The sequence below is a fragment of the Fundulus heteroclitus genome, chromosome 20 (genome assembly GCF_011125445.2).
Source record: "Fundulus heteroclitus isolate FHET01 chromosome 20, MU-UCD_Fhet_4.1, whole genome shotgun sequence".
Classification (NCBI taxonomy): Eukaryota; Metazoa; Chordata; class Actinopteri; order Cyprinodontiformes; family Fundulidae; genus Fundulus; species Fundulus heteroclitus.
In genome coordinates, this window is record NC_046380.1 from 29781024 (window position 1) to 29805803 (window position 24780).

The window sequence follows — 24780 nt, forward strand, 5'->3', positions numbered from 1 at the left end:
GGCCACAGTGATTCCAGATTAGTGAAGGTAAGACAGCTAGACTGAGATTGTAATGAGGATTGACTACGATTAAATCAAAACGGCTCTTGATGGGATGTATTGAAAGCATTTTTGTTTTGTGTCTGTCCTGATTGGCTCTTAAAATTCCTGAGAAAGAAGTGCACTCTAAGTCCACCTCCAGGCAGAAGTGACATTCAAGCTGAGATGTGCCATTAAATACTTGACACTGCCTGGTTTCTGCCTGTCTGGTTTAGTTGATCTATCCAAGAGCCAACCAGATCAGCATTAGAACAAAAAAAAAAAAAAAGTTGAGGTTACTGACATAGGCTATTTATGGTAAAGACATTCAAGGTTTCAGAGTCACAGACGCTTATGCTCTACAGACTTTGTCTGTTTAAGGGCACGTTTTAACTCGCATAACCTGTCAGCCAATAAACATATGCAGATTTGGAAGCTAGATTTTTGCCCTGGAGTCCAAAGTTGAAAGTTGTTTTTTTTTTTTTGGCTAAAATATTTCTAAGGTATTAGAAATAGTATTCATATGCTGCCCTATACACTTTATACATTGATCACAAAGGCTATGACCCCAAGCCTATAAAGTATAGAATGACATAGTTTACCAGATGGTAGATTGTATTATGACGCCTACAACTGCAATAAGAGGAAATATTACCAGTAAAATCAGTACAGACGTGAAAATGAGTCATTCAAAGCTAGAACTGGTTTCGCAGGGAAACCAAGTTGGAAATGAGGTTCTGTCTCACATCAACAGTGTTTGTAATCAAAATGACAGGATTAGTCATAGTTTTAATCATATCATAATCAGAAACATCAGACCAGTATCTCTTCTCCCACATTCATCGTGTTCTGTCTGGTGAGGAGATAGCTCTGTCTCCAGTTTAACACAGCAGCATGAACTGCCATCCATCTGGAATCGTGTCAACCGAAAGAAATGATCAGGGTGAAAATATAATATATAATCTCTTTTTCATTTGCCAGGACTGAATACATAACTCATTTAGTTTTCATTGGAAATCTAGTGCTGTTGGTAAAGCATATAGCAAAAAAAAAACAACTGCTAAATATTTGAGAAGTTCTTGTCACCAGAAACTCAAAACAAACAAAACATTAAGTAAGCTAGTAAACCATAAAAAACATATTATATAGCTGTTTCAGTTCATACTAGTTTAGCATGCGGCCAAGAAACTTTGTGTGTCTGAACAATACTTCAGCAGACAGTCATCCTGAAAGTGTCTCAGAACAATGAACTCAATGTGTCAGAATCCAGCTCAAATCTCTGCTGTCATATCTTTAGAGAAAGCAGTCTCTGACTCACAGCTGCAATTCTGAACAAGTATGAAGTCTGAAAAGTGTTTCAAGAATGCATCCATTGTGCAGATGGCTACAAAATGTTATGAAATACTCAGTAAACTAGTTTCATATCATCTGTTACTCAATCACATCATCCGACGAAGAAAAAAATTAGCTAATGAATAAATGAGCCAGCCAAGGTGCTTTGGTGAAAACCTGCATCATGCCACCTCAGCATAAAATTCTAATTTTCAGGCAAACACTAAGATCAAACTTTCATCAAACATTAGATATTTCTCTATAAATGTATTACAAAAAAGAAAAATGTTTATGGGAAAAGAAAGGCCAATAGCTCTTACCTTGTTTTGTGTGTGTTTGATTCCTACATGCTGTATACCGAGCATAAACTGTTTCCCACGAACACATTGGTCTGCATCTGTCTTGAAAATATGCTGCCAAGTGTGTGCTGCTGAGCTCAACCCACTTTTCTCACACTGATAAAACAAAACTGTAAAATACAGGTCCCAGCATTTGGTCGCCCTAAAAACAAATGCTTCAATTTGAGTAAATTTCACTCAGACAAATTTCCTGTGTACATACAGAAACTACATTCATAGATTTATGCACTCTTAGATTTAGTTCAATCTCAAAATTATTAAAGTGGTAAAGTATTTTAAGTAATTATTTCTAAACATTTTCAAGCTAGCTTGCCTTATGTATTTTTTTAGGCTGTTTAGGTTTGTCAATATGTGTCTCCCGTGAAACCAACAGTTGAACAGGCCGAAGACCAGCATGATAATCAGTGTAAACCAACATCAATTTCAACATAAGTGAAGCGTCTGAAGTAAGTGTGACAGTAGTGTAAAGTTTGGCACTCTTTGAATCACAATGAAACATTGACACTAGATTTGAATCACAGAAATGTGCCTGGGAACTGACCTCAGAATGACAATACTCCAAGTAAAACCTGCAATATGCTGACCATTAATAAAATCTCCACAAAACCTGCTTTCCATAAACCCCAAATATCACTGTTGGGAATTCGGTCTAGGGGTTGTCGGTGAGTAGAAAACATTTTACAAGTTCTCTGTCTAGAATAAGGCTTATTATAAAACAACAGGTTACATTTTGTTCCCTTCATAATAAACAAATTCATGAAAAGATTTTTGACTCAAAGCTTTCACAAGTTATCATTTAAACATTTTATAGGACTGTGTCAATTACAAGCTACGTAAATTAGGGGCAAAGGCACCAAGCAGGTGTTCTGTTTGGATTAAACAAATGGTCCAGCCTTAACCACTGACTGTCACAATAAACGTCACTGAAACGTTGAACATTTTTTCCAGTAACCAGCCAGTTGGAAAATGAAACTACTGATCTTTCCCTTATCAGTAAATGCATCACACCTAAGCACTACAGGGTTCTAGGAACCACAAGACTCTTGGGTGTGGAGATTATCATTAATGTGAGCTATTTTTAGAATCGGTGAGGTAATTAAAACTTAAGTCGTTGCTATCAAAAAAGAAACTTGTTTAATATGTCTGTGGTTAATTTAGGCTGTGAGGCAGAGAGAGAGAGAGAGAGAGAGAGAGAGAGAGAGAGAGAGAGAGAGAGAGAGAGAGACCACTGCTTTAAAGTGTACACATAAAGAAAACTGCCTCAGTATTACAGTGGAGCCTCAAATTTTTGTAGTCATTTTTCAAAAAGATTTGCTTGATGACTTGAAATTTTCAAACAGACAAACAAAATATAGAAAATAAAATGTACTTAAAATGTGTGTGATACAGTTCTGTCCATAATTTTTAATTATATAAATAAGATATTGATCAAACAAGTTTAAACAGTTTTGTCTTGATGAAATAAGAGAGAGAGAGAGAGAGAGAGAGAGAGAGAGAGAGAGAGAGAGAGAGAGAGAGAGAGAGAGAGAGCAAGATTTTCTGTGAACACCAGGAAGGATGATGGATGAGTAAACCAAAGCTGTTCTGTTTTATCCTGTTGAGATTTCAACCTCTCTCTGTCATGGATCATGCTAGATTAAATAATGTTGGCAGCCTTTTGGAAAATCTCATTGCTAAGAATCTACATTCTCTTGAGAATACACACATTGGCTGCTATGTTAGTAATGCTAGCAATACTAGCTATACAAGGCACTAATATAAAATGCAAAATACAGTTCAGTTTTTATTTGAGTAAAATCCTGTTGCTGTCTCAGACACATGTAGCTTCTACCTGATGTGGATTACACAGCTGTGACTGTGTAAAGCCAAGTTAGAATATATACCCTAAGTCATTTTGGATATTTTCCTCCCGCAAATGATGGTCTAACATGAAGGAATAATGAATAATCAACTCTTACTGGATTGAAAACCCTACCAGTAAAATATGGCAATGTGTGGAAATATCCTATATCTCTTATATCATGGACAGATTTTTATCATTGATAGATTTTAAAATGTTTTTGATGAATGCTGGAACTTTTTATTAACTGTCACTGTCTTATGACCAATAGTAAATTATTAGAGAAAAATAATCGAAGTAAACCAACATCAGATAGCTTAAGCTAATAAATGAACACTATCCTGGTAGATCATTTATTCAGTTATATTTGGGCTTTGTTGTAGAGTTGGTGAGCACCATTTTTAGGGTGTGCTCCATTTATCTTGAGAGCTGTAGTTTTAATCTGCAGTTTGAATCATGTGTGATGACATCATACATGAATTTAGGGACTTCTTTTTCCAAGTTGAAAAACCCAATACAAATGGCTGATAATGATGTATTTTTCTCCATTTATTAACTTTGTAACTGTAAAGCAAAGCATATTTAGCTGTATGGAATCAGCCAAAACAACTCTGAGTTCAGCAATAGAAAATATTGTCTGAACTGCAACTAACCTTTATTTATTAGAAAGAAACATGTTACTCTAAGGCCTGCTGAAAAAAAAATGTTCTTGACCTTACTAGTACTCGTGAATGAATGACTCTTGTTTATAGATGTCAAACTGTAACTAAATGCAAATACATTGCACACCAGCGAGACGGGGATCTGGGTTTTGTTACGCTGCTAAGTGTTTGCTCAACATAGAAACTCCTGCTCATGCACAGTGCAGTAATCAGATGATTTAGATTCTGCAGGTTCAAATGACTGTAATACAGGGTGGTCACGACGGAAAACATCACTCATGTTTGAAGTAAAACAAACATCGATGGTTGAGAAAGCTGGTTATACAAGTATGCCACTATGGATAGGAAGGAAGGTGAACTACAGTCTAGGCTTTTACTGATTCTCTAGATAGAGATTCTGATGGAAGAGATACATCAACAGAACTGTCACGTTCAGTAAGGAATGTTACAGAAATCATAGTTAAACGTGCAAAAATGCAAAAATATTAATATATCTTTAACCTTTTTACATTTTGTCACCTTAAAAACACAAAGATTAATGAGTTTTTGCAGGACTTCAGGTCGTAAATCAGCTCCAAGTAGGGCATATCTGTGTTGTTAAAGGAAAATGATGCATGGTTTTCATCTATTCTTATAAATAAAACTCTGAAAAGTGTGCTGTCCATTTGTTTTCAACCCTCCTGACTCATTCTGGAGCTACCTATAACTTAAGTTACAATCAAAACACTTTTGGCGTGTGTCTCAATCCAACTTGTACATCTAGATACTGAAAGTCGCCCATTTTTCTTGCAAAATAGCTCAATATAGTCAGACCAGATGGGACAAGTTCATGACCAAACACAACACCTCTGCAGCCTGAGTAGTCAGCTACGCTGCTTTGGAACAAAATGTGCATATTTGCACTATCACAACCTTTTTTTGTTTAAAAAAAAACCTCTGATATACTGCTACTTACATATTCAAACCAAATGTCTGTATGTCATTAGCGCTGTAACCAAAGTCAAATTCCTTATCTGTGCACACAATCATGGCCAAAAAAGCTGATTCTGAACAGCATTGTTATAAGTTTTTCCACAGATTTCTCTGTCCTGTTGGATGTTGTCTTGCGAAGCCTTTTGACATACGTTCCTCCAGAAGTTCCCTGCATTTAACTTCCCGGTCGAAAGAAAACAAAAAACTATCCCCATAGCATGATACTGCCACCACCGTATTCCACAATACATGTTAAGGGTGATTTGTATGTGTTTGCTCTCCACAAAGCGTTTTGTATGTCGGCCAGAAAACCAATTTATTTTCTCTCATCTGACCGAAACACCTTTTTTCCCACATTTTGCTGCCTTCGCTTCATGCCTTGTGTACAATTACAAACAAGACTTGTTGTGGATTTCTTTGAACATCCCCCCCCCCCCTCCCCAACTCTTTCATACAGGTCATGTTTGTGAAATCCATTACCAATAGCTGTCCTGTAAAAAGTTGCTCCTACCTAAGTTTGAGATCTCAGCAACTCTTCCAAAGTTCCTTAGAGACTCTTGGCTGCTGCTCTAATTAGATTCAATTACACACAGGCAGACTATGAAGGCAGTCAGTTGCACTGGATTTTGTGTTAAAGCCCAAGAATGACATTAAAGTTTTTGCTTAATGTAAAAAAAAAAAGTAGAAAAAAAGAAAAAGTTCAAAATGTATGAATACCTTTGTGAGACATTCTATTATATTTTACAAAATGTTCCATTTACTTTGCAAACACCAAAGGGTAATGAAAAAAATGATCCCATCATGTGGATCGCCTGTTATTGTTAAATTAACTGTGAGGTGAATTAAACCAGTCCTAACCAGTCATAAAAAGCCTTGAGAGCTTTGAACATTTTTCAAGAGCCACACACTGAACTGCACAATCCCTTTGCACACACGCAAAGCAGTCAAATCAGTTATTAACAAAACCAAAGCCTCAGATGCTGCGAGCTGTCCCACCAACTGTGCGCATAAAAAAAAAAAAAAAAAAAAAAACTTCACCAAGTGTGGGTAACACTGTGCTGACTTGTGTGTCGTAAGGAGAAGGTTTAATACCCACAGAGCAGATGTTGTACACTGCAGTGGATGATACCGGAAGCTAGTAAAAACAATAAGTACAGAGTAAAGTTATTTATTATGAAGGAGGGGAGGGGGGGGGGGTGTATGTAAACAACTCATGGTTGCAAAACCTTCCCACAAATGGTCCATAAAGCCGCAGACTTGCCCAACAAAAACACAAGCTCCGAGTTAATGGGTCAGTGGAGCACTTGGACACTCTAGCCGGGAAACAACAATGGTCAGGAAAGGACAGACAGGAGGCAAAGTTACATGCTACTTTACCATGATTGTTGGAGTTTCCCCTCTATCAGGCAGAACAATTCTTCATTTCTGAATCTTGATAATCCTCCTCACACAGCTCCACTCGGCTCTGTGCTTGAGACCTGCCATGTTTAGTATTTCACCAGCAGAGGCTGCCTGAAGAAAATCCACATGACAGTGAGTCCTCTTGGTCAGACAATGAGAAAAGTCAGCCCCATTTCTTACGCACTTGGAGTTTGTGGCAGAGAGACGCGCATTGCTGTGCTGCCTGTTGATCCTGCAGCTCCTCTTTCTGCTTCTATTTCGCTTCCACGGCTCCTCTGAGAGTCGAGGGTGAGAGGAGGGTGAAGGAGGAAAGGAGCCCGGGGAGGGGGAGGAGAAAAGCGCTCCCTTTGAGAGGAAAATCCCCCTCCAGGCTTTTCAGTTTCTTTTCTCTCTCTCTCTCTCTCTCTCTCTCTCTCTCTCTCTCTCTCTCTCTCTCTCTCTCTCTCTCTTACACACACACGCGCACGCACGCACGCACGCACACACAGGCTTTATCAAACACCCACAGACGCAATATGTCGCATCCCATACACTAAAGACTGTACTCTGTCTGTTACTGCAGTTCAAGTAACAATCAAAACATTTCCACATCCTATTCTGCCATGTCCTCAAACATCCACGAACACACGATGAAGGAAGGAAACTCCTTTTGGACCAGATATGCAAAAAATCAAGCCCCTCATTTTTGGCCCCTTTTCTTTCTATTTTACTCACAGCGAGCTTTTGCAAGGCTAAGTCAGTCTTTCTTCTCTCTCTTTTACTCCATGGACTTCCACTGTCTGCTCGGGGCTCTCTCATTTCCTCTCTTCAGCAATTGTGTCCTCCGGCAGACTGCCCTGCTTTAGCCTCGCGTCAAAGGGAGAGACAACAGAGGGGTTCCCTGCAGAGGTCCAAGCCAAGCAGCATTGCCATCATACCTCTACATAAGATCAGAGGAAAGCGTACACCCCTATGGGCTGCAGATTACATTGGAATTGAAAATGAAAGCAGAGGTGGTTGCAGGGAATGAAACCCAGGTAGGGCCTGTTGTCGTTGCAGGAAGAGGAATTCCTTATTAAGGCATGCCATGTGGAAAAAGATTGGCAGGCCAACATTTATTTATTTGGGCTGAAGCCCAGAGAAGGCATGTGATTGTTTCTTGTGGTTAGTTAACAGTTGGCCTCCACCTCTGACTGTTCATCCATTGGAATTCCAGAAATTACATGGAAATCCATGAATATCTTTCACTCAAAAGAAACATAACAGATTTACTTTAATCAAATGTTCAGGTACAATTTCAGCTGGAAAAATAATTAAGAAAAAAAGTTTCACCCCAAATCTCTGAGTGGTTTCACACTCTGCAGAAACTATGGTACATTCCTTACTACTAAATTTTTGTTTTTACATTGAGAAAGCCATGCTAAATTGTCTCTTACTCTAAACTGTAAAACTGGCATTCTTTAATGTGGGCTACACAATTGTATTTATATGTCACTGAAATTCCCTTTAGTATCTCCTTTCTTCCTTCCGTCACGTCATCAAGAGTTGCAATAAACTGCCCCAGTCCTTGAGCGTTATAAACGGGAATCCAGTGTCATGCATCACATTATCCTCCATGAGTCATCAGCAACCTACGACTGTGCAGCACGGTGGTGTGATTCTAGAAGAGTCTTTCTGGTTTTGCTTTTTTGTCACACTTTGATATCATCGAACAGACTTTACTATCAGACACTGTCAGACACTGTTATGCTGAGTAAATACAAAAAACAGTAATATTTCCATACAGTTAGGTACAAAGCTATCCAAATCAATATGGCCCTTTGTAAAAATATGACTGACCATTAATCAAATCATGAATTAACTATGATCAGTTGCATTTTCTTGTTAACTTTCAAAGACACACCAAAGCCTAATTACTGTCACAACTGTAGAATGAAGAAATCCCTTAAAGAGAACCCGTCTGACAACACGAAGTGGGCTTAACGATCTAAAAAATAAAAAAGTAATGCAACATGTTACAATCTAAAGAAGTTTAGGAGCAGACAGATACAGTTAGTGATGTTTATCAGTCTGGAAAGGTTTACAAAGCCAATTCTAAGGCTTTACGAATCCAGCGAACCACAATAAGAGCCGACTGCCACAAATGGAAAAACCTGGAACAGTGATGAACCTTCCCAGAAGTGCTTGGTCCAACAAAACTACTCCAATAATACAACAATTCATCCAAGTCATCACAAAATAACCCTAAGCAATGCCTAAGGCCAAAAAAACTAAAACAAAACATGACAAAAAACAACAACACAAAATCCCATCTCATATTTTCCAAAAAACACCCTTGATGATTCCTAAGATTTTTGTGAAAATAGTATTTGAACTAACAAGACAAAAGTTGAACTTGTCTGTCTCGTTACATCTGGTGTAAAACTAACAGAGGATTTCAATTAAAGAACATTATACCAAAATAAATGAATAAATACAATAACTGGGGTACATAAAGCAGCGGTGAGACCAGTGTTGGTATAAAACATAAAACTTAAGATAAACTAAGATAAGGTAAAATCAGCAAGTTATTTTACATCAGTTCATTCTTTAGCACCAATTTCCAACAAATGCCATCTCAAGGCACTTTAGAAGAAAAGCAGATCCAATTATTTACAGAAATACATCAAACTAAGGAAATCCAATCATATAGACATATTGATATTCCATAATATGTTATACTGTAGCTCAGTTATAATGCAATGCAGTCAAAATGGCTTTATAATGCCAACTGGTAAAATGCTTTCTATTTTTTGAAGTCCAGCCGAAGGTAATGACGCATTTATATTGCAGTAATTCCTCCTCCTGAGCGAGAGTGATGCAACACTGTGCAGCTGATCCTTCTTGAGGCACAATCTGTTTGCTTCTTTTTGCTTTCTGACAGTTAATCCATAAACCATCCAACTGAGCATTATCTGGTGTGTACCTGACTCAGTGAAATCGGTTGGGCAAACCAAGCTCCCTCTTTCAGCTCCTCAAATAAGTTGGGCTGAATGATTAAATGGCTCTCAGGTGAGTAGTCCTGTTTAATTGTATGAGGCATTTGACGATGGAATATTATTCATCCACGATTAGCACAATGGAGACTGTCTTCCTTCTAGGATGAAAGCGAGTCACAGCAGATTTGACCATCACCTTTGACCGCCGCTACTTCTGCCTGCGTACATGAAATCCAGATGGTCAGTCCGTCTAAGCCAGCAGGGGTAGATCTTTATTTTATGTGTCAGCGAATTTGGGAATTGGAGAACACATACATAACACAAACACTGTGCATCAGACTAAACTGAGACAGGGAACTGTACACAAAGATTAGGCATCAAGAGTACCGGATATAAGGCCAGACAGGAAATCTGCCGCAAACACCCTTGCCGGTTTGTGCATGTTCTGCAATTTATGAAAGACATAAACACATCAACCCTTCATAAACACTTCTGTGCACATACACAGAGAGCTGAGAACCTGAGTGCTCCAGCTACACTTCCTTGCTCCACGTTGAATTCCTTTCTGATGGGAAAGAGATCCCTGGGGAAACGGTACCTCTTACTTCAAACCAGCCTTTGCCCACACGAGCTCCCATGCAGAATAAGACACAGCAATGAATTTCCTGACAGTCTATTAAGAATGACTCATACCGGGCATACTCATAGCAGTGTCTATTAAAAGTCTGGGGAGGCTCTAAGTTGCCTCCTGGCAATCTACCCCCAGAATTAATTTATAGATCAATTATCTGACCACAACAAGTCTTTAGGCCTATGTTAATTAATTTAAGGTGCTACAAATTGTTTACATCTTAGAAAATGTGTGCTCTTGGGGGGCATTCAAATAATGAAGTTAATATGGTATGGGGTTTATGATGAGTTTTATGGGTTATGCTAGTTTTAAGAAGGTGACTATGTTTTGAGATGCAAAAAAAGGACACTTGGTCCAGTTAAGAATAAGAATAAGAATAATACACAATTTTCTTAAAGGGACAGTGTGTAACTAATTGTGATTTTTATAAGCAAAAATCAAGTATTGCTATCATAAATAATTATTCTGCTAAAGTCTGATGATATTTGCATGGTTGCATGTTCTCAAAGTGTTCTCATTGCTTAGAATGAGTAGTTTAGGTGGCGGTGCACCCAATGGAGGATGCCATGTTGCGTCACTATTTTTGATGATAGTAGCTGAAAGGGGTCAAACTTGTTAGCCTTAGGCATTTTACCTGTATGTGAACATGTCGTGTCGGTGGAGGAGGAGTATAAAACAAGCAAAGATGACCGTAGATCATTTTATTTGCTGCTGAAATTAAGGACCATCAATACTCTTTACGCAGTGAGAGGGAAGTAACCAAGTAAAGAGACAGAAATAATAACCGTGAGAAAATGAGAGTCTACATTGCTGTAGCATTTACGAGGTGGAGACAATCCATGAGGGAGCGGGGCATCAACGGTAATACCAGAGTTTCAATAACCATGCTAATAATGGAGTTTTTCTAGTTTTGGGGGTTCAATCCTTTTGGAAGTAAAGCATCTTAACCTTGGAAAACCTCAAATGAGCTGCTGTATAGGAGTGTCTGGCACTGATATGAAGTTTCCTGCCTCAGTGTGGATTATCTAGATGTCTCGTTACATATCTTGATGGGACAAGATGAAAGGATGAAGCAATGAACAAAAGAGGGATCTTTCTCTCGCATGTTTCTCTTTCCCAGGAAGAGCAACCTTATCAGCGTCTGGCGATCTGTGGCTGTGACTGTGACATGATTTCCTGTTTGACCTTTTCATGTCAGGATTGCAGGGAACTAAGGCTTAGTAGTTGACATGTGTTCTTTTTTGCTAAACATAAGGAATAGATGTCTTGGATTTCACCTTTGTCCACTTCATGGATGTGTTTTTTGTGAGATATGTATGTGTTTTCAAAAGGTGGATTAGAAGCATGTTCAGAGCAATGTGCTACACTGTGGGCTACTTGAGAAAACATGAGTGTTTTGTGAAAAGAATGCACTGTTAGCTGCATTCCAGATGTCAGTGGGATTCTGGGCATGTCTGTTGTTGTCTGTACTTGACTCACATTTGCATTCAAGGGTCACTTTGTGTTGCTGTTTGTTTATTATCTCTTCTGTCATTCGTGCTCGACATATCCAACTCAATCACCATGGCTAATAAAAGACAGGACAGAGACCCTTTTAAACTGCTGTCACATTTTCAGAAAATTGTTTCTGCTGGGATTTGACAATGAAACACCACATTTCACTATGAGAACTCTATACTGGGACATTGATAAACGTATTTTACAGGAAAACTGAGGCTTTCCAAAAAAAAAATCACATTTGGAAAACAATTTGTTTTATTACCAATGACACTTGATTGGGCTCAGTCTGTCTATGTCACAGCTTAACATTAAGTGAACTCAGGACACTGCAGCAGAGAAATGGTACATAAAAATGTATTAAATAAATAACGTTTTTATCTAGAGACAATACGGTTTCGTCACTGTAGAATGTTTTTGCTATAGGAGTGTGGTTTTTGAAACAAAAAGATGACTGCCATGTGAGAAATCCACTAGGCAGTGATGTAAAGCATCGAGGCTAGCCAGTTACACATGTTTTTGGTTGATTCCTTTTTTGTCAGCAGCAGAGCAAGGCTTCAGCCCAAGCTGGTCACAGCTGGTGATTGTTCAGAGTAGAAAACAAGCACTACTTTCAGAACGGCACTAGAAGAATGGTAAGCAGAAGTAGAAAAAGGAAAATTAAGGCATAAATATAAATGATTAAAACTGGGATGACACAAGATAAATTAGACCAAATGGCTTTCTCCCTTTATTTGCTTGTTATAACAAAATATTTTCTAGAGTTCTAGGTTTCAGTGCTGCTTGCAGTCTTACCTAAAAGAAAGAAAACTAACTGAGTTACAAACATCTTTCATTCCTCTAAAATTGGGTTTCACTGAGATCACTTTTAGCTTTAACACTGTTGTACCTTGTCCTTAATTTAAAACCTAACAATGTGGTTTCACAAAGTTCTAACCATTTCAGGGCTATGTTTCATTATGTTACAGGTAAGTAACTAATCAGGTCTTAGTAAAAGATGTTTTCAGAACACTGAATAAACATTAAGATATAAAGCATTTAACATAATGCTGTATCCGCACAGAAAAGCTTCAGCGTGAAGATTAAACCACACCAGGCCAGAGGGGCCACAATAGGTGCTCTAATGCCACACTAGTGAGTGGCACGGTAATGCTGCTGCAGACGTAAAAAAAGGAAGAAGAGCAGGATGAGAACAACAAACACGGGAGAGAGAAAAGAGGCTTTTGTGTGGACCAACGACAAGGCAGTCCACAAAGAACTCCTCATAATTCTGTTGTGGCTTGGTCTGATTTGAGAAGCTAACAGAGAAAATGTGTTTCTGAAACTCTAAATCCCTCCTCCCTTTTTCCCTTTTCTATCCAGAGTTAAATATTAGCTTCTAAATTGCCTGCTCAAATCAAGGACAAATACACTAATTTCAAGAAGATTTTGGCTCCCTTTTTGCAGTGTATAAATTGACTGTTGGAGGTTTTAAAATATTATGATCGTCTTTGTCATTAAGGCGAATTGAACTAAACATAAAAAATTACATTACCGTACATCTGTACCACAGTTGGTGCTACTATTGTTTTATCAAGAACACACTATAGAGTTTTTTCACAAAGTCACTGGACTAAAGCAGTGCAAAGAATGCACATAAATACTACACTATGACAGCATTTAATGGTTACTCTTCAACTTTTAAATGTTGAGGCCACGCATGCTGCTGACCCAGGGTTGTTTGGGGAGCGCTGTATCTGAAAACACCGCCTGTTGCCACAGGCCATGGGAAACAAAGAAAAGCTTGCATGCAGCTGAGACACACTGCTGCATACACACACAGTGTTGTTTCAGGTTATTCTGAGGACAACAGGTGTGTGTGAGAGAAAGAGGCAGCCTGGAAGGAATATCTCCATGCTTCTTTGTCACACGTGATCGGTCAAGAGTAAACACATTGTGGTTCACCGGGGTTGGGGTGATGGGTTGCTGCCAGATGCGAAAGGAGAGGAGCAAACCGGCCAGTAGGAGGCAGCTGGAGAGTTTATTTACAGAAGACATTTTTAATAAAGTGGAATGTAACTGGGCTCAGCAGTAATGAGTTCAATAGCTAATTTAAAGAACTTGATGTGTGAGGAAACAGTGGCGTTAATGTCGTTGAGAGACAAAAACAATGGGACAATGTTCATGTTTTATTAAAAGACCACAGAGTCACCACAAATGAGTAAATCCTAAGTGTCAGTTATCCACACCCCTGGTTTTCCCCGTCCTTGCTTGTATTCATCTCATAAGCCGCCTCCTCCTCGTCTCTTGGGATCCTATCCTTGTGATCGCGTCTAACTGCTCTCCCATCGCCTATCACTGGGAGCTGTTCTGATTTGGCAGTTCCCCAACTGTTTTCTTCTTGTCTGTCTTCTGACATACTTCATTTTGCCTAATTAGTTCCTTCTGAGACGGGACTTGCTTTCCCTAAAATTGATCCTGTTTCAACTCTCAACTCAATATGAAGATTTGGCTCCGATTTGTTTCTTTCAAAAGCCTTTTGGTGAAGGGCGTAAGCCGTGACAATTTTAATGGCACTTTTTGTTGCTATGCTCAAAGTACTTTCCCAGTCAACACATGCACACAGACAGAGAAAGTCATACAAATCTGCAGGAGCATGAGAGTACAATTAACAGTGCCAAACCTTAATATAAACCGATGGAAGTGAAAACAAAAGCATATCTGGGTCAGTGTCCTGAAGCAGCTGTTTGTGAGTGGCCTCCAGTAGGCAGAGCTAATTTACAGGATTTAGTTTGATTAATAGCTTGGTAATTGTACCTTTAACTGGACAAAGTTGATAGACAGTGTGCACCGTTGTCACAACCAGGTTTTTCACCTCCTTGCTGCTGACTTCTGCACCACTTAGACACAAAGCTGTATCTTCTATGGCCCTGGTTTGAGATCTCTTGTCATCCTAAATTAGCAACTGTCTATCTGTCTATGTATTTTCTGCATTCCTTCGCAGACATGCTCATATAAAGGAGTTATTGCCTTGATTTCAGCGTCCCTGTGTTTCTGCTTTCTTTGGTTTGTGGCTATGGCTGCAGGACATGTAACTAACCATAAAGCCACAGCAGTGGGTTGAGAGTGAAGTGAATCACTGCTTAGAAAAGCTGGAGCAAAATTTATGCCATACTGGTAAAATTAGAGACTTGCAAAAATAATCCCAACCCTTTATCTTTTTCACATGTTGTCTCTTTACAGCTGTAGATTTCTTTCTATTTCATTGAGACTACACAGGATAGACCAAAGAAAAAAAAAGTAGTGACACAAGGTGGAAGTGAAAATGTTAAGAGGTTGTCAGCATTTTGTGTTAGTGGATCTATGTTGGATTTAAGTCCCAGGCCATTCTTACACATTAATATATTTATGACTGAAACAATTTCATTATAGCATGTTTGTTTTTGGTTCTTTGGGGATTGTTTTTTGAGGCTTTGCTAGTTTTCTGCCAAAGTTAAAGTTAAAGTTTGAAAGAAATAAATCTTTATTTGTCATTGCAATTGTACATTCAGATGCAATTTGTCTTCTGCATTTAACCCATCCTATAGGGAGCAGTGGGCAGCTATTAAATTGCCCGGGGAGCAATCTGGGGCGAAGGGTCTTGCTCAGGGATACACAGGGGCAGCCTGCATGGATCGAAACAGATACTTGCAACCTTCTCAGAGTTCAAGCGCGCTGCTCTCACCACTAGGGCACCACTCCCCCTACCATATGACCCCAACAGATCAACAGATTCTCCTGCCTGAGCTGTAAATCTCTGCTACTCCTTTAGAGCAGTGAGCCATGGAAGACCTGAAATTGTGCCAAACTCTTCATATTTTTAAATGATACAGTGAACAATAATGAGCACACAGTTTTAACCCTGCGTTTAATTTCTTGACTTGTCTGGACTCTATTACCAGTAGAAGTCTGAAGGCGATTGGCACTTTTCAGATTCTTATTTGTAAGACAAAAATAAATAAAACAATGTCCATTTCGTAATTCAGTCTTCCTTAGTGTTTGTCTCTCACATGAAGTGAATATGATGTACACATTTCAAAAGTGTGCATTATGTAGCAGAACATTTAGAAATAGATCAAAATGCTTGTATACATTAGCCTCTTAAAATGAGTTCCTGCAGTTTACACTCAGAACCACTAGGTGTCACGTTTTATCAACTCTAACAGCTACTTGAGTGGAAAAGCAAGCAGACTGATTGAGAAAACCTACATCTCAACAAGACCACAAAAAGAAGGAAAGGTGAATATTCACTTGATGCTTGGCATAGCATCCACCTTTCTTTTCTTAACGTCTAAGCAAATCAAGTCAGCAAGAATTGACCTTGTGCATACATCACAAGAATCTCTCCTAATCAGGATACAATAAACAACTGGAACAAGTCAGACCTAAACAAGGTGTAATGATAACGCTGCCATCTGAGAGTTGTAACGGCTTCATGACTCAGCCGCAGCAATATCATGTCCTTCTTCTCACCTGCCTCCTTGTAAGGTAATATTTCCAATGGAGCAGAAACCTGAGTCTGGATACATTCTTGAGGTGTTCATCCAGGCATAGTTAAAGCTACCCATGTAGCTACTTTCCCTACATAAATACTTACAAGGTTTGAGAAGATCATATGTGGCTATGGAAACCTCTGAAGTAAAAGAGGACAAAAGGGAAGCTCAACAAATTTGATGTGAACTAAAGATAATACTGTTTGCTACTGCTTTCAAGCAATTGGATTAATAAATTAAGATTAGGTTGGATAGACAAAACAACAGTTTTAAAAAAAATAGGATTATTCCAACAGCCTTTTGCACATGTTTTGGATTCAAAAGAGAGAAAATGAGGAAGAAAGGGTAGAGAATGTGTGTGGGTGTGAATAAACAAGTATGGGGCTGTGTGTGCAATTAATCTGACAATAACATCTGCAGCTCTGAGGCTTTAGGCCTTAAGCATAAAAAAACACACACACAGCATCTTCTTTGGGGAAAATATTTTTAAAAGACTGTTGAATGAATGAGTCAGACCAAAAATAAAAAAATAAAAAACACAAAAAAACAAAATCATGATGTGCTTCATTTGAGCAGCTGTGAAACCTAATTTGAACTTTAGAGCAGATCAACCAAATTTGTTCAAATTCCATGTGAGAAGGGCGAGGTGTGGCAGTGGGGAGCTGTGCCTCCTCTCTGATGGCGCCATGCCGCATACACTGACTGATGCAGGCAGTTGGCACATGGTCTCTCTTTATAACGCCAATATACATATTTAACGTTAAGGTTTACTTTATCAATCCCCATTGACATGTCAAACACTAAAAATATATACAGGCAAAAAACATACTCACACTGGACTCTGCTATAGACCACATCAGAAATGTCACACCATTATAATATGACAACATCAGAGTCAATATCATTATCAAGAATAAGATCATACAAGATGCTCATTATAAAAGCGCACTGCAGCAGGAATAAAAGAGTTTCTGAAGCGATCAGTTGAACAACAAAGCATTACCATTCACCCACTAAAAGAACTGCTGAGTTCTGAGTTGAAGACCCTGTGGAGAGGGTGGTCCTTGAGAGACAGAACAGTCTTAGGTTTATTCATCATCCTTTTGGCCATGATAATTTCCACTAAGTCGAGATTTAATCCAACCACTGAGCTGGCCTTTTTGATCAGTTTGTTCAGTCCGTTTTTGTCCTGAACAGTGATGCTCCTGCCCCAACACAGTACAGCATAAGTAAACACATAGGCCGTAATCCCCTGGTAAAACACATTCAGGAGTCTCCTGCTTATGTCAAAAGACCTCAGCTTCCTAAGAAAACCATCAAGAAGACCATCTGGTCTGAGCCTTTTTAACAACAGCATCACTGTTCTTTTTCCAGTTTAATGCTGACGTGCCACAGTCTAAAATATATAGTGAATGTGTGAGACATATTCATATTCATATTCAGTATTCAGTCTTTGTAATTGGCCATACATGCACGATTAAAATTACCATGCCACACTGATAGGGGCAGTGCTGAACCCCATAGACACAACAGTAACAGCTGGATGTTGCAGAGTGCTCTTCCTCTACACACTGGGTGCGGGTGTTGCACCGACAAGTCTAACGATACACTCATTTAAATTTCTTCCGACAAAATGGAAAGCTACATCTCTAAACTAGAGGTTGTTTCTAAACAGGATTCTCCCTCTAAATAGAAGTTAACTAACCTGACCAGCAAGATCAATAATGTGTAGCACTCTGGTTCTGCACGTTATCAATCTGGCACTACTCCATTTGAATCTGTTTGGGAAAAAGAGTGATTTTCATCAGAACTCCCTGAGCTGATTGGGCCAAGCGACACCTATTGTCCACCTACCAGAGGTTGTTTTTAGCCAATCATGGTAATAAATTAAAACATAAGCAGCAGGTGTTATGAGAAATGAAAAGAAAGTAGCTAGTCAAGGCACTCATTCAAAGACGAAATTGTGGATTCTTAAAAAGAGACGTGATAGCAGCGGCTAGGCGTGCCACCTCCTGTGCTGCCATGTTTTGTTGGTTCGGCTGTGGGCTCAGCAGCTCTTGCTTTCGTTGCACCAGTATGTCCCGCGATAAACGACAGTACTGCAATGTGATTGGTCCAATCCGTTTTGGTTTGGATACAAACGGTTGAAGCAGGAGCGGTACAAGATGGATTCTCGCGTGTGTGTGTGAGTGTGAATGCACAAACACCGCGAGAATACATCTTGTAGGCAATGTTAGAAGTTGACTCAACAACAAGCTTTGACCGAAAAGAGAAGCTGAAGCATTTTGGACAAATTTGAAACCGTTCTGTTATGTTTGGTTTTAAATTGATCCAAACGCAGGTTCAACTAGAGCCTAAGAGATGAAGTAAATATTATTTAATAATCAAATAAACAGGAGTTACTATGTTGACATGAATGGACCAGGACCCATGACTGGCATGGGAGAAATGGGCAAAGAAACAGAGTGACGGAGTAAATGGCAGATCATGGATAAATCCAGAATAACAATGGGAACAAGTGAGCAAATATACTGAGGGAGCAGTGGAGAATGACTTTAACAGAGATCTAACAGACAAACTATTTAGAATACACAGGGAACAGAATACAGGAAAAAAAGTAAGAAACTAAACCTAAAAGAATGAAGTGATAAAGCATCACCTTGAGAACATAAACAACTGAAAAATTATGAAAACTAAATATATCAGAAACTCAAAACCCAAGGATTATGACACAAAGTTTCCTTGGCTGCAGCTTTACTTTTACCTGGTAGTGAAAAAACACAAAGGCATAGACCCTGTCCTTAAATGTCTTCACTGACTTTCTTTCTATTTTTAAATTGATTAAAAAAATTCATAGCTCATGTTGAAAGTCTTGAATGGTCTGGCCTTTTATGTGATCTCCTCAGCTAACCACTGTATAACTGCACCGCTTAGAGCACAGATGTATTCTATTTATTAGATCTGCATAAAACCCTCATCTATGTGTGACCCAGACACAATATATTTCCGGGTCTTTATTCCCAGACTGCTCCACAAAGGTGAAAAAGCATTAAATAAATTTGGAGTGCATACAAAACAAATAAAAAAAGACTTTCAACCATAGCTCTCAACTCTCACGCATTGACCGTGTGACACACGCATTTCATCAATTGCACACGCTCACACGCATTACTTTGAAAATCTCAATCTTACAATGAAAATCTCACTCTTGAAACGCACGCGTACGGACGCTTCGCGTCATGGCGGAACCAATTTGCGGTAAAATGGTTTCCGCACGTCCAGTAGTAGAGGTAACACAGCTGCAAGTACCGCCGTCGCGCAAACAAGTTTCCCTCACCCAAAGTGAAACACTGCTACGGTCCGTGTTGCGTGCGAATTAAATGGTAAGTCGGCATGTGTTATTACAAACTGTAACATGAAAGCAAAGTCCGTCTAAAATAGTGACAGTCTTGAATCGAACAACAGCCCCCCCCCCCCCACCGTTGGACCGTTTCTATTGAACAACAGCACCCCCCCACCCCCCCCCCCCCCCGTTGGACCGTCTTCAATCGACCAAAAGTACCCCCCCAACAGCCCCCCCCCCCCCCCCCCCCCCCCCCCCCCCGTTGGACTGTCTTCAATCGACCAACAGCACAACCCCCCCCCCCCCCCGTCAACAATCTCACTCTCAACTGTCGTCAATAGTTGAGAGGTATGCTTTCAACCCAAAGGAAACACTGGATGGTAGCAACCACTGAATAGTAATAGAATGAATGAACCAAAAACCTGAGCAGATAAACTCAAGGTGTACAAAATCCCAAGGCCTAAACTCTTAGGCTTTGGGGTGCTTTCATTTAAAGTGCATAAATCAAACAAGAACAGAAAGAGCATAAACTGCAGTGACCAGCTATAAATACAGCCTCAGGTCAGAAATGGCAGGTAAAACCATCTGTCCATTGATGTAGTGAAATGACCCACATTTGCTCCATGAACTCCAGTCTTATCTAGAATGTTCTACCTGGCAGGTACACTGGTAACTGTTCACAAAAAAATCGTTTGTGAGATTAAACCACTCTCCACAGAAGAGCTGGTGAAACGCATGAAATCCTACTTCCGGTTTCTCTTAACTTCCTGCCAATTTCAGATGTTGCAAGCTGGGGAAACAGCGCACTCCAGTGGAGGCAAACCATACTGCTCGTCATTTTCACTGGGCTACATATTCATTGCGGGACTTTCCTAATTTCCACATTGTGGGTGTGACATTAAAGGTATTTCTATTATTAAAGGTATTTCTATTATTTATATTCTATTGACTTTGCTTTTGACTTAAGCAGTGTGTCATCTCAATAGTCTTTAAAAGTTTTATTTAATTTATTTTGTGTTTTTTGTCTTTCATTGTGTTTTACTTATTTCTTTATTCTGTATTTTTTATAGTTTGCTAAATTGTGAAGCTATTTTGTTGTTTTTAAATGTGCTACATTAATACCTGAGACACTGACACTGCCAGGTGTGAAACTGAAATTAAGGACATTGGACAAAATTAAATTATTGCACAATTATGGATGATATGGCATGTGCATTTTCTTTATAATATTCCATATTATCAATAGTTTTGTGCAATATTTTCTTTTTTGTCATTGTGATAAGTTAATTCTCTTTTGTTTTAGAACTTGATTTTAAATTAGCTTGTTATTCATTGTATAACTCTGTCTATGTGTTTTGTTTTGTTTTTTTGACACTATCATTTCCCCATTGTGGGACAATAAGGGTATTTTTATTTAAAATTAATACCTCTCCGTCTTTAAAAATTCTAATAAGAAGGATGGACACAGCCAGTTTTGAAGAACCATGTGCATTTCAGCTTGTACCCGTGTTTCAGAGGGCTTACTGACACACCTGTCTGTGACTGTGTTTACTCAGGACTCTGAGGATTTCCTATCCTCAGGAGTTAAAAGCATTTTGTTATGGCAGGGGTTTAGTTCAGTGCATCTGCTGGTAGTGAAAAAAAAAAGAATATTAAAAAGGAAACTGTGTCGTGCAAGTCGTGTACAGTACATTAAAAGAAATAATAGCAGTCAAGATTTGACATCTCCTGACTTTAGTTTGACTGGGTAAATTGTAGATAAAAATTGTACACTTATAGGGAAAAGAGAAACATTTTGTTAAATACACATAACAACTAGAGCTAAACACTTCCCATTTGGGCACAGAAACACCGGATTATAAAAACGTCTCCTTTGTGATTCTAATGTGCTACTTCTTGGTTAGTCTGAAAGAGAAGAAGAAAAGCTCAGCTTTTCTCAAAAGAGTTAAATTAAGATCTTGGCGTCGTTACAAGCAAGAGAGGCAGCTGATCCTGGAAAAAGCACAGAGGAAACAGAAAGGTCATGACCTCTAGACTTCATGACTCAACATGCAAGTCTAGAAAGAAAACAGCACAACCATATGTCAATGTCCCTGACCAACAGGTGGGATTTGCTAAGGGGACCGTTGAACTGAACAGTAGGTGAAACTGGAACATTTTTGCAAAGGTTCGTAATGATCCTTCAGCATTATGTGTACCACTTTTATCATCTTCAAATATACACACAACATTCCTACCATCATAAACAACTCTAATGCCTGGCTTATTAACTGTTATCCTGTGTCATCTTGTTTTCCATGCAATGTCTGACATTTAAAATCTTAAAATGACACATACATTTTCTGCTTCTAAATGTGAATGCATTAAAGTCCCTTACAGATGCAGGTGAATAAATAAAGCAAAATAAACAGAGATGTCGGATGTATTCATTTATATTACTCAAGCAGAAGTATAGGTACTAGGGTTTAAAAATACTTCTGCAGAAGTAGAAGTATCAACTCAAACTTTTCACTCAAGTAAAAGTATGAAAGAACCAGTTTCAAAACTACATAAAGTATTAAAGTTACAGTAATTTAAGCTAAAAAATGCCATTAAGAACACCTCAGAGACCTTAAGAAGACCTCCCACACCACAGAGGTCTATAATGCACTACCCTCCTCCCAAAAGACATATTTCTAAAGGCAGTTATCACTAATAGTATATTATGATGTTAATGTTGAAATACATATATATGCTGTTTCATCCACATATATGTCCATTGAATATGAACCATTTAATGCAATGCAAATATATTAAAAGACCATATAGATGTAATACTGCTTCAACATGGTTTTCATGGAGCAGAGGATCCGATGACTGGTTGACAATAAGTATTGTTGCAAAAAGTCATACTTTAGAGACATTTTATCAAAAACTTCTTATTAGTTATTATTGGACGTCCAAGTTTATCTGCAGGACTTTGCTAAAGCTTGGCTTTGACAGCTAAAAAGAAACTTGCTACATTTCAACAAAGAGAGGCATACAAGTAAAATCAGTTCTCACACCTGTAGGTGCATGAAAAACTTAAAGATCAATGGAGTCACTAAACACGGCCTTAATCTGAGATGCTGCGTATCTTATGCTTATATATGTAAATGTTTTATCATTTAATCATTAAGTTTTAACATAAATATTAAAAAACGGTATCTTAAAAATTGATAATGTATCAACTGAAAGCTGTTGATACATTATCAGTATGATCGCTACAAAGAAATTGTAACTTCTTTTTTTGAAATATGAGTGTTCATAAAATAAAATAAAATTAAAGTGTTGAGAGTTAAAATACCATGAGAAAGAGCAGTTTGTATTGCCTCACGTAAAACAAACCTAGCTGAGGTAAACCAAACCTGAAAGGTCCAGTTACCACCCGATTTCAGTGTCTCACCAAATCAAATGATCATTTGAGCTTGATAATGTTATTTAAGTACCACTATCTACAAAATACACTAAGGCCAATAATAAAGACAAGGAGTAATTTGAACTTACTTTGTTGTGTTTGGTGATCAGTTACCAGAAGAGAATCATTTTTGCTGCTTGTCGTTGGAAATCCCCCAAGATTTGGAGAGTGAGCTGACCTGACCCCAGCGACAGGTGTATCCCTGGAGGAAGGGTGGAGGGAAAAGAAAAGGAGGAGGGGTTAACTGTGAATGAGAGGAGAGATGAAACCTTTGTGAGAAACTGAGATCATGCTATGACAAGCCCAGTTTTTCTGATCCCTTTGTCAGCTATGTTTTATTCTTTTTACCACAGTTTGCAAAGGGTCTGGGAATCAAAACCACAGCAACCTACATTTGATTTGAATCAGCAGAAAACTATCTATCACCATTTGGGTAGAGTTCCAGGGAGAAGAGCAATCAAGAACTGCTCTTAACCCTCCAAGAGGAACAGATTGACCCTGCATTAGAGATCAGTTTGTGGGATTTCTTTGTAGAAGTAACTTATTTTACATGAAGGAGGGTGCACTCAGTGGGACCCCGTTCTTACTGTGCACAGTGTGCCTGACTGGTACCCTTCACAGAAAATTGGAGCTCTGTATTTGGGTCAAGCAGCCCCGGGAGTTGCAAGGTCGCCTCGTTCAGACTGCACCATCATTTAGTGAATCACACTTCAGCATGTGGATCTGCACATCTATAACAGGAACAAGCTTGGCAGTGACATACTTTGATATATCTGAAATCAGAAGCTATGACAGTGTGGACCAAAGAGAGCTAAGGTGGGTTAATACGCTTAATAAAGTAACTTAAAGTGTGTCAGACAGGCTTTCTGAAAGTGTAAGAAGCAGAGCACATTTCTTTACATGCAAGTATCAGTTCCAGATCTCATGCAGAAGTGAATATTACTGCATGAGGCCCTTCATCATTCTGCTGCTTCAGAGAGAAATAAAAACGGCCAACACTGAAAACTGTGCTTTACATATAGTACAGGTTCCCTAAATGGTATGTAGAATTTCCAAGCTGAGATTTTAACCTGTGCAAATAGTTACGTTTTTGAACTACAAATGGTCCAACACAGTCCAGGTTCCTTGAAAATTATCAAAATAGCCCTTTACTTTAATGGCAAATCATAAGCTGCAAATAAGACACTAAATGAATGTACAGCAACATTTTCTTTTTCTGATTAAACTGTGCACTACTGAGGGTTGGGGGTCCCAGTCCATGATCTCCCAACCAGAGAGTGTTTATCAATCCAAAAAAAATCGTACATTTTGCCAAGGCCTTAAAATATATATATATATATATATATATATATATATATATAGTACATAATATTACATATTTGAAATCCTCCTCATTTTCAAAAGCCCTAAAAACAAGACAAACAACAATATTTGACTAAAATCCAGTAGCTTTAAGCTTTAAGGAAAGCACAGAGGACGTAAAATTAATTGCCAAAATCATTTCTTGCTATCTAGCAATGTGAGACAGGGGGCGGTATTTCTGGCAAAGACAGAAAAAGAAGAAAAAAACTCAAGAGAGCTGAATAAAGAGCACCTGAAACAATCAGCATTTAGCAAACTGTAGCATAATGTTGAGCAAGCACCTCAAAAGCAACACGTTTTACTTGAAGGCTTTGAGCTATCTGAGCTATTATATTTTGAGCTTCAACTGTTTTGCACATCTAGTGACTGATATTTTTGACCATTCTTCTTTGGAAAGAGGGCAGCTGCCTGTGAATATCATCTTCCAAGTGTTATCTGTCCCTCAGATAGATTTAGGTT

At 38.7% G+C, this 24780-nt stretch overlaps 1 protein-coding gene across 2 annotated transcripts in view; it reads right to left on the reverse strand.

The window, feature by feature from the left end:
• The window catches only part of quo (quattro), a 51984-nt gene extending 45107 nt beyond the window's left edge, over nt 1–6877 (reverse strand). Inside the window, exons 1-2 of one of the 2 annotated variants that reach the window (XM_036151670.1) lie at nt 6769–6877; nt 6561–6695 (exon numbers count right to left, since the gene is read on the reverse strand). In XM_036151670.1, the coding sequence (XP_036007563.1) occupies nt 6561–6563 (3 nt within the window). In that variant the 5' untranslated portion in view covers nt 6564–6695; nt 6769–6877. Of the gene's footprint in view, nt 1–6560 lie in introns of both variants that reach the window. The other variant, XM_036151671.1, reaches the window with a different exon arrangement.
• Nucleotides 6878–24780: the final 17903 nt, after the last annotated feature.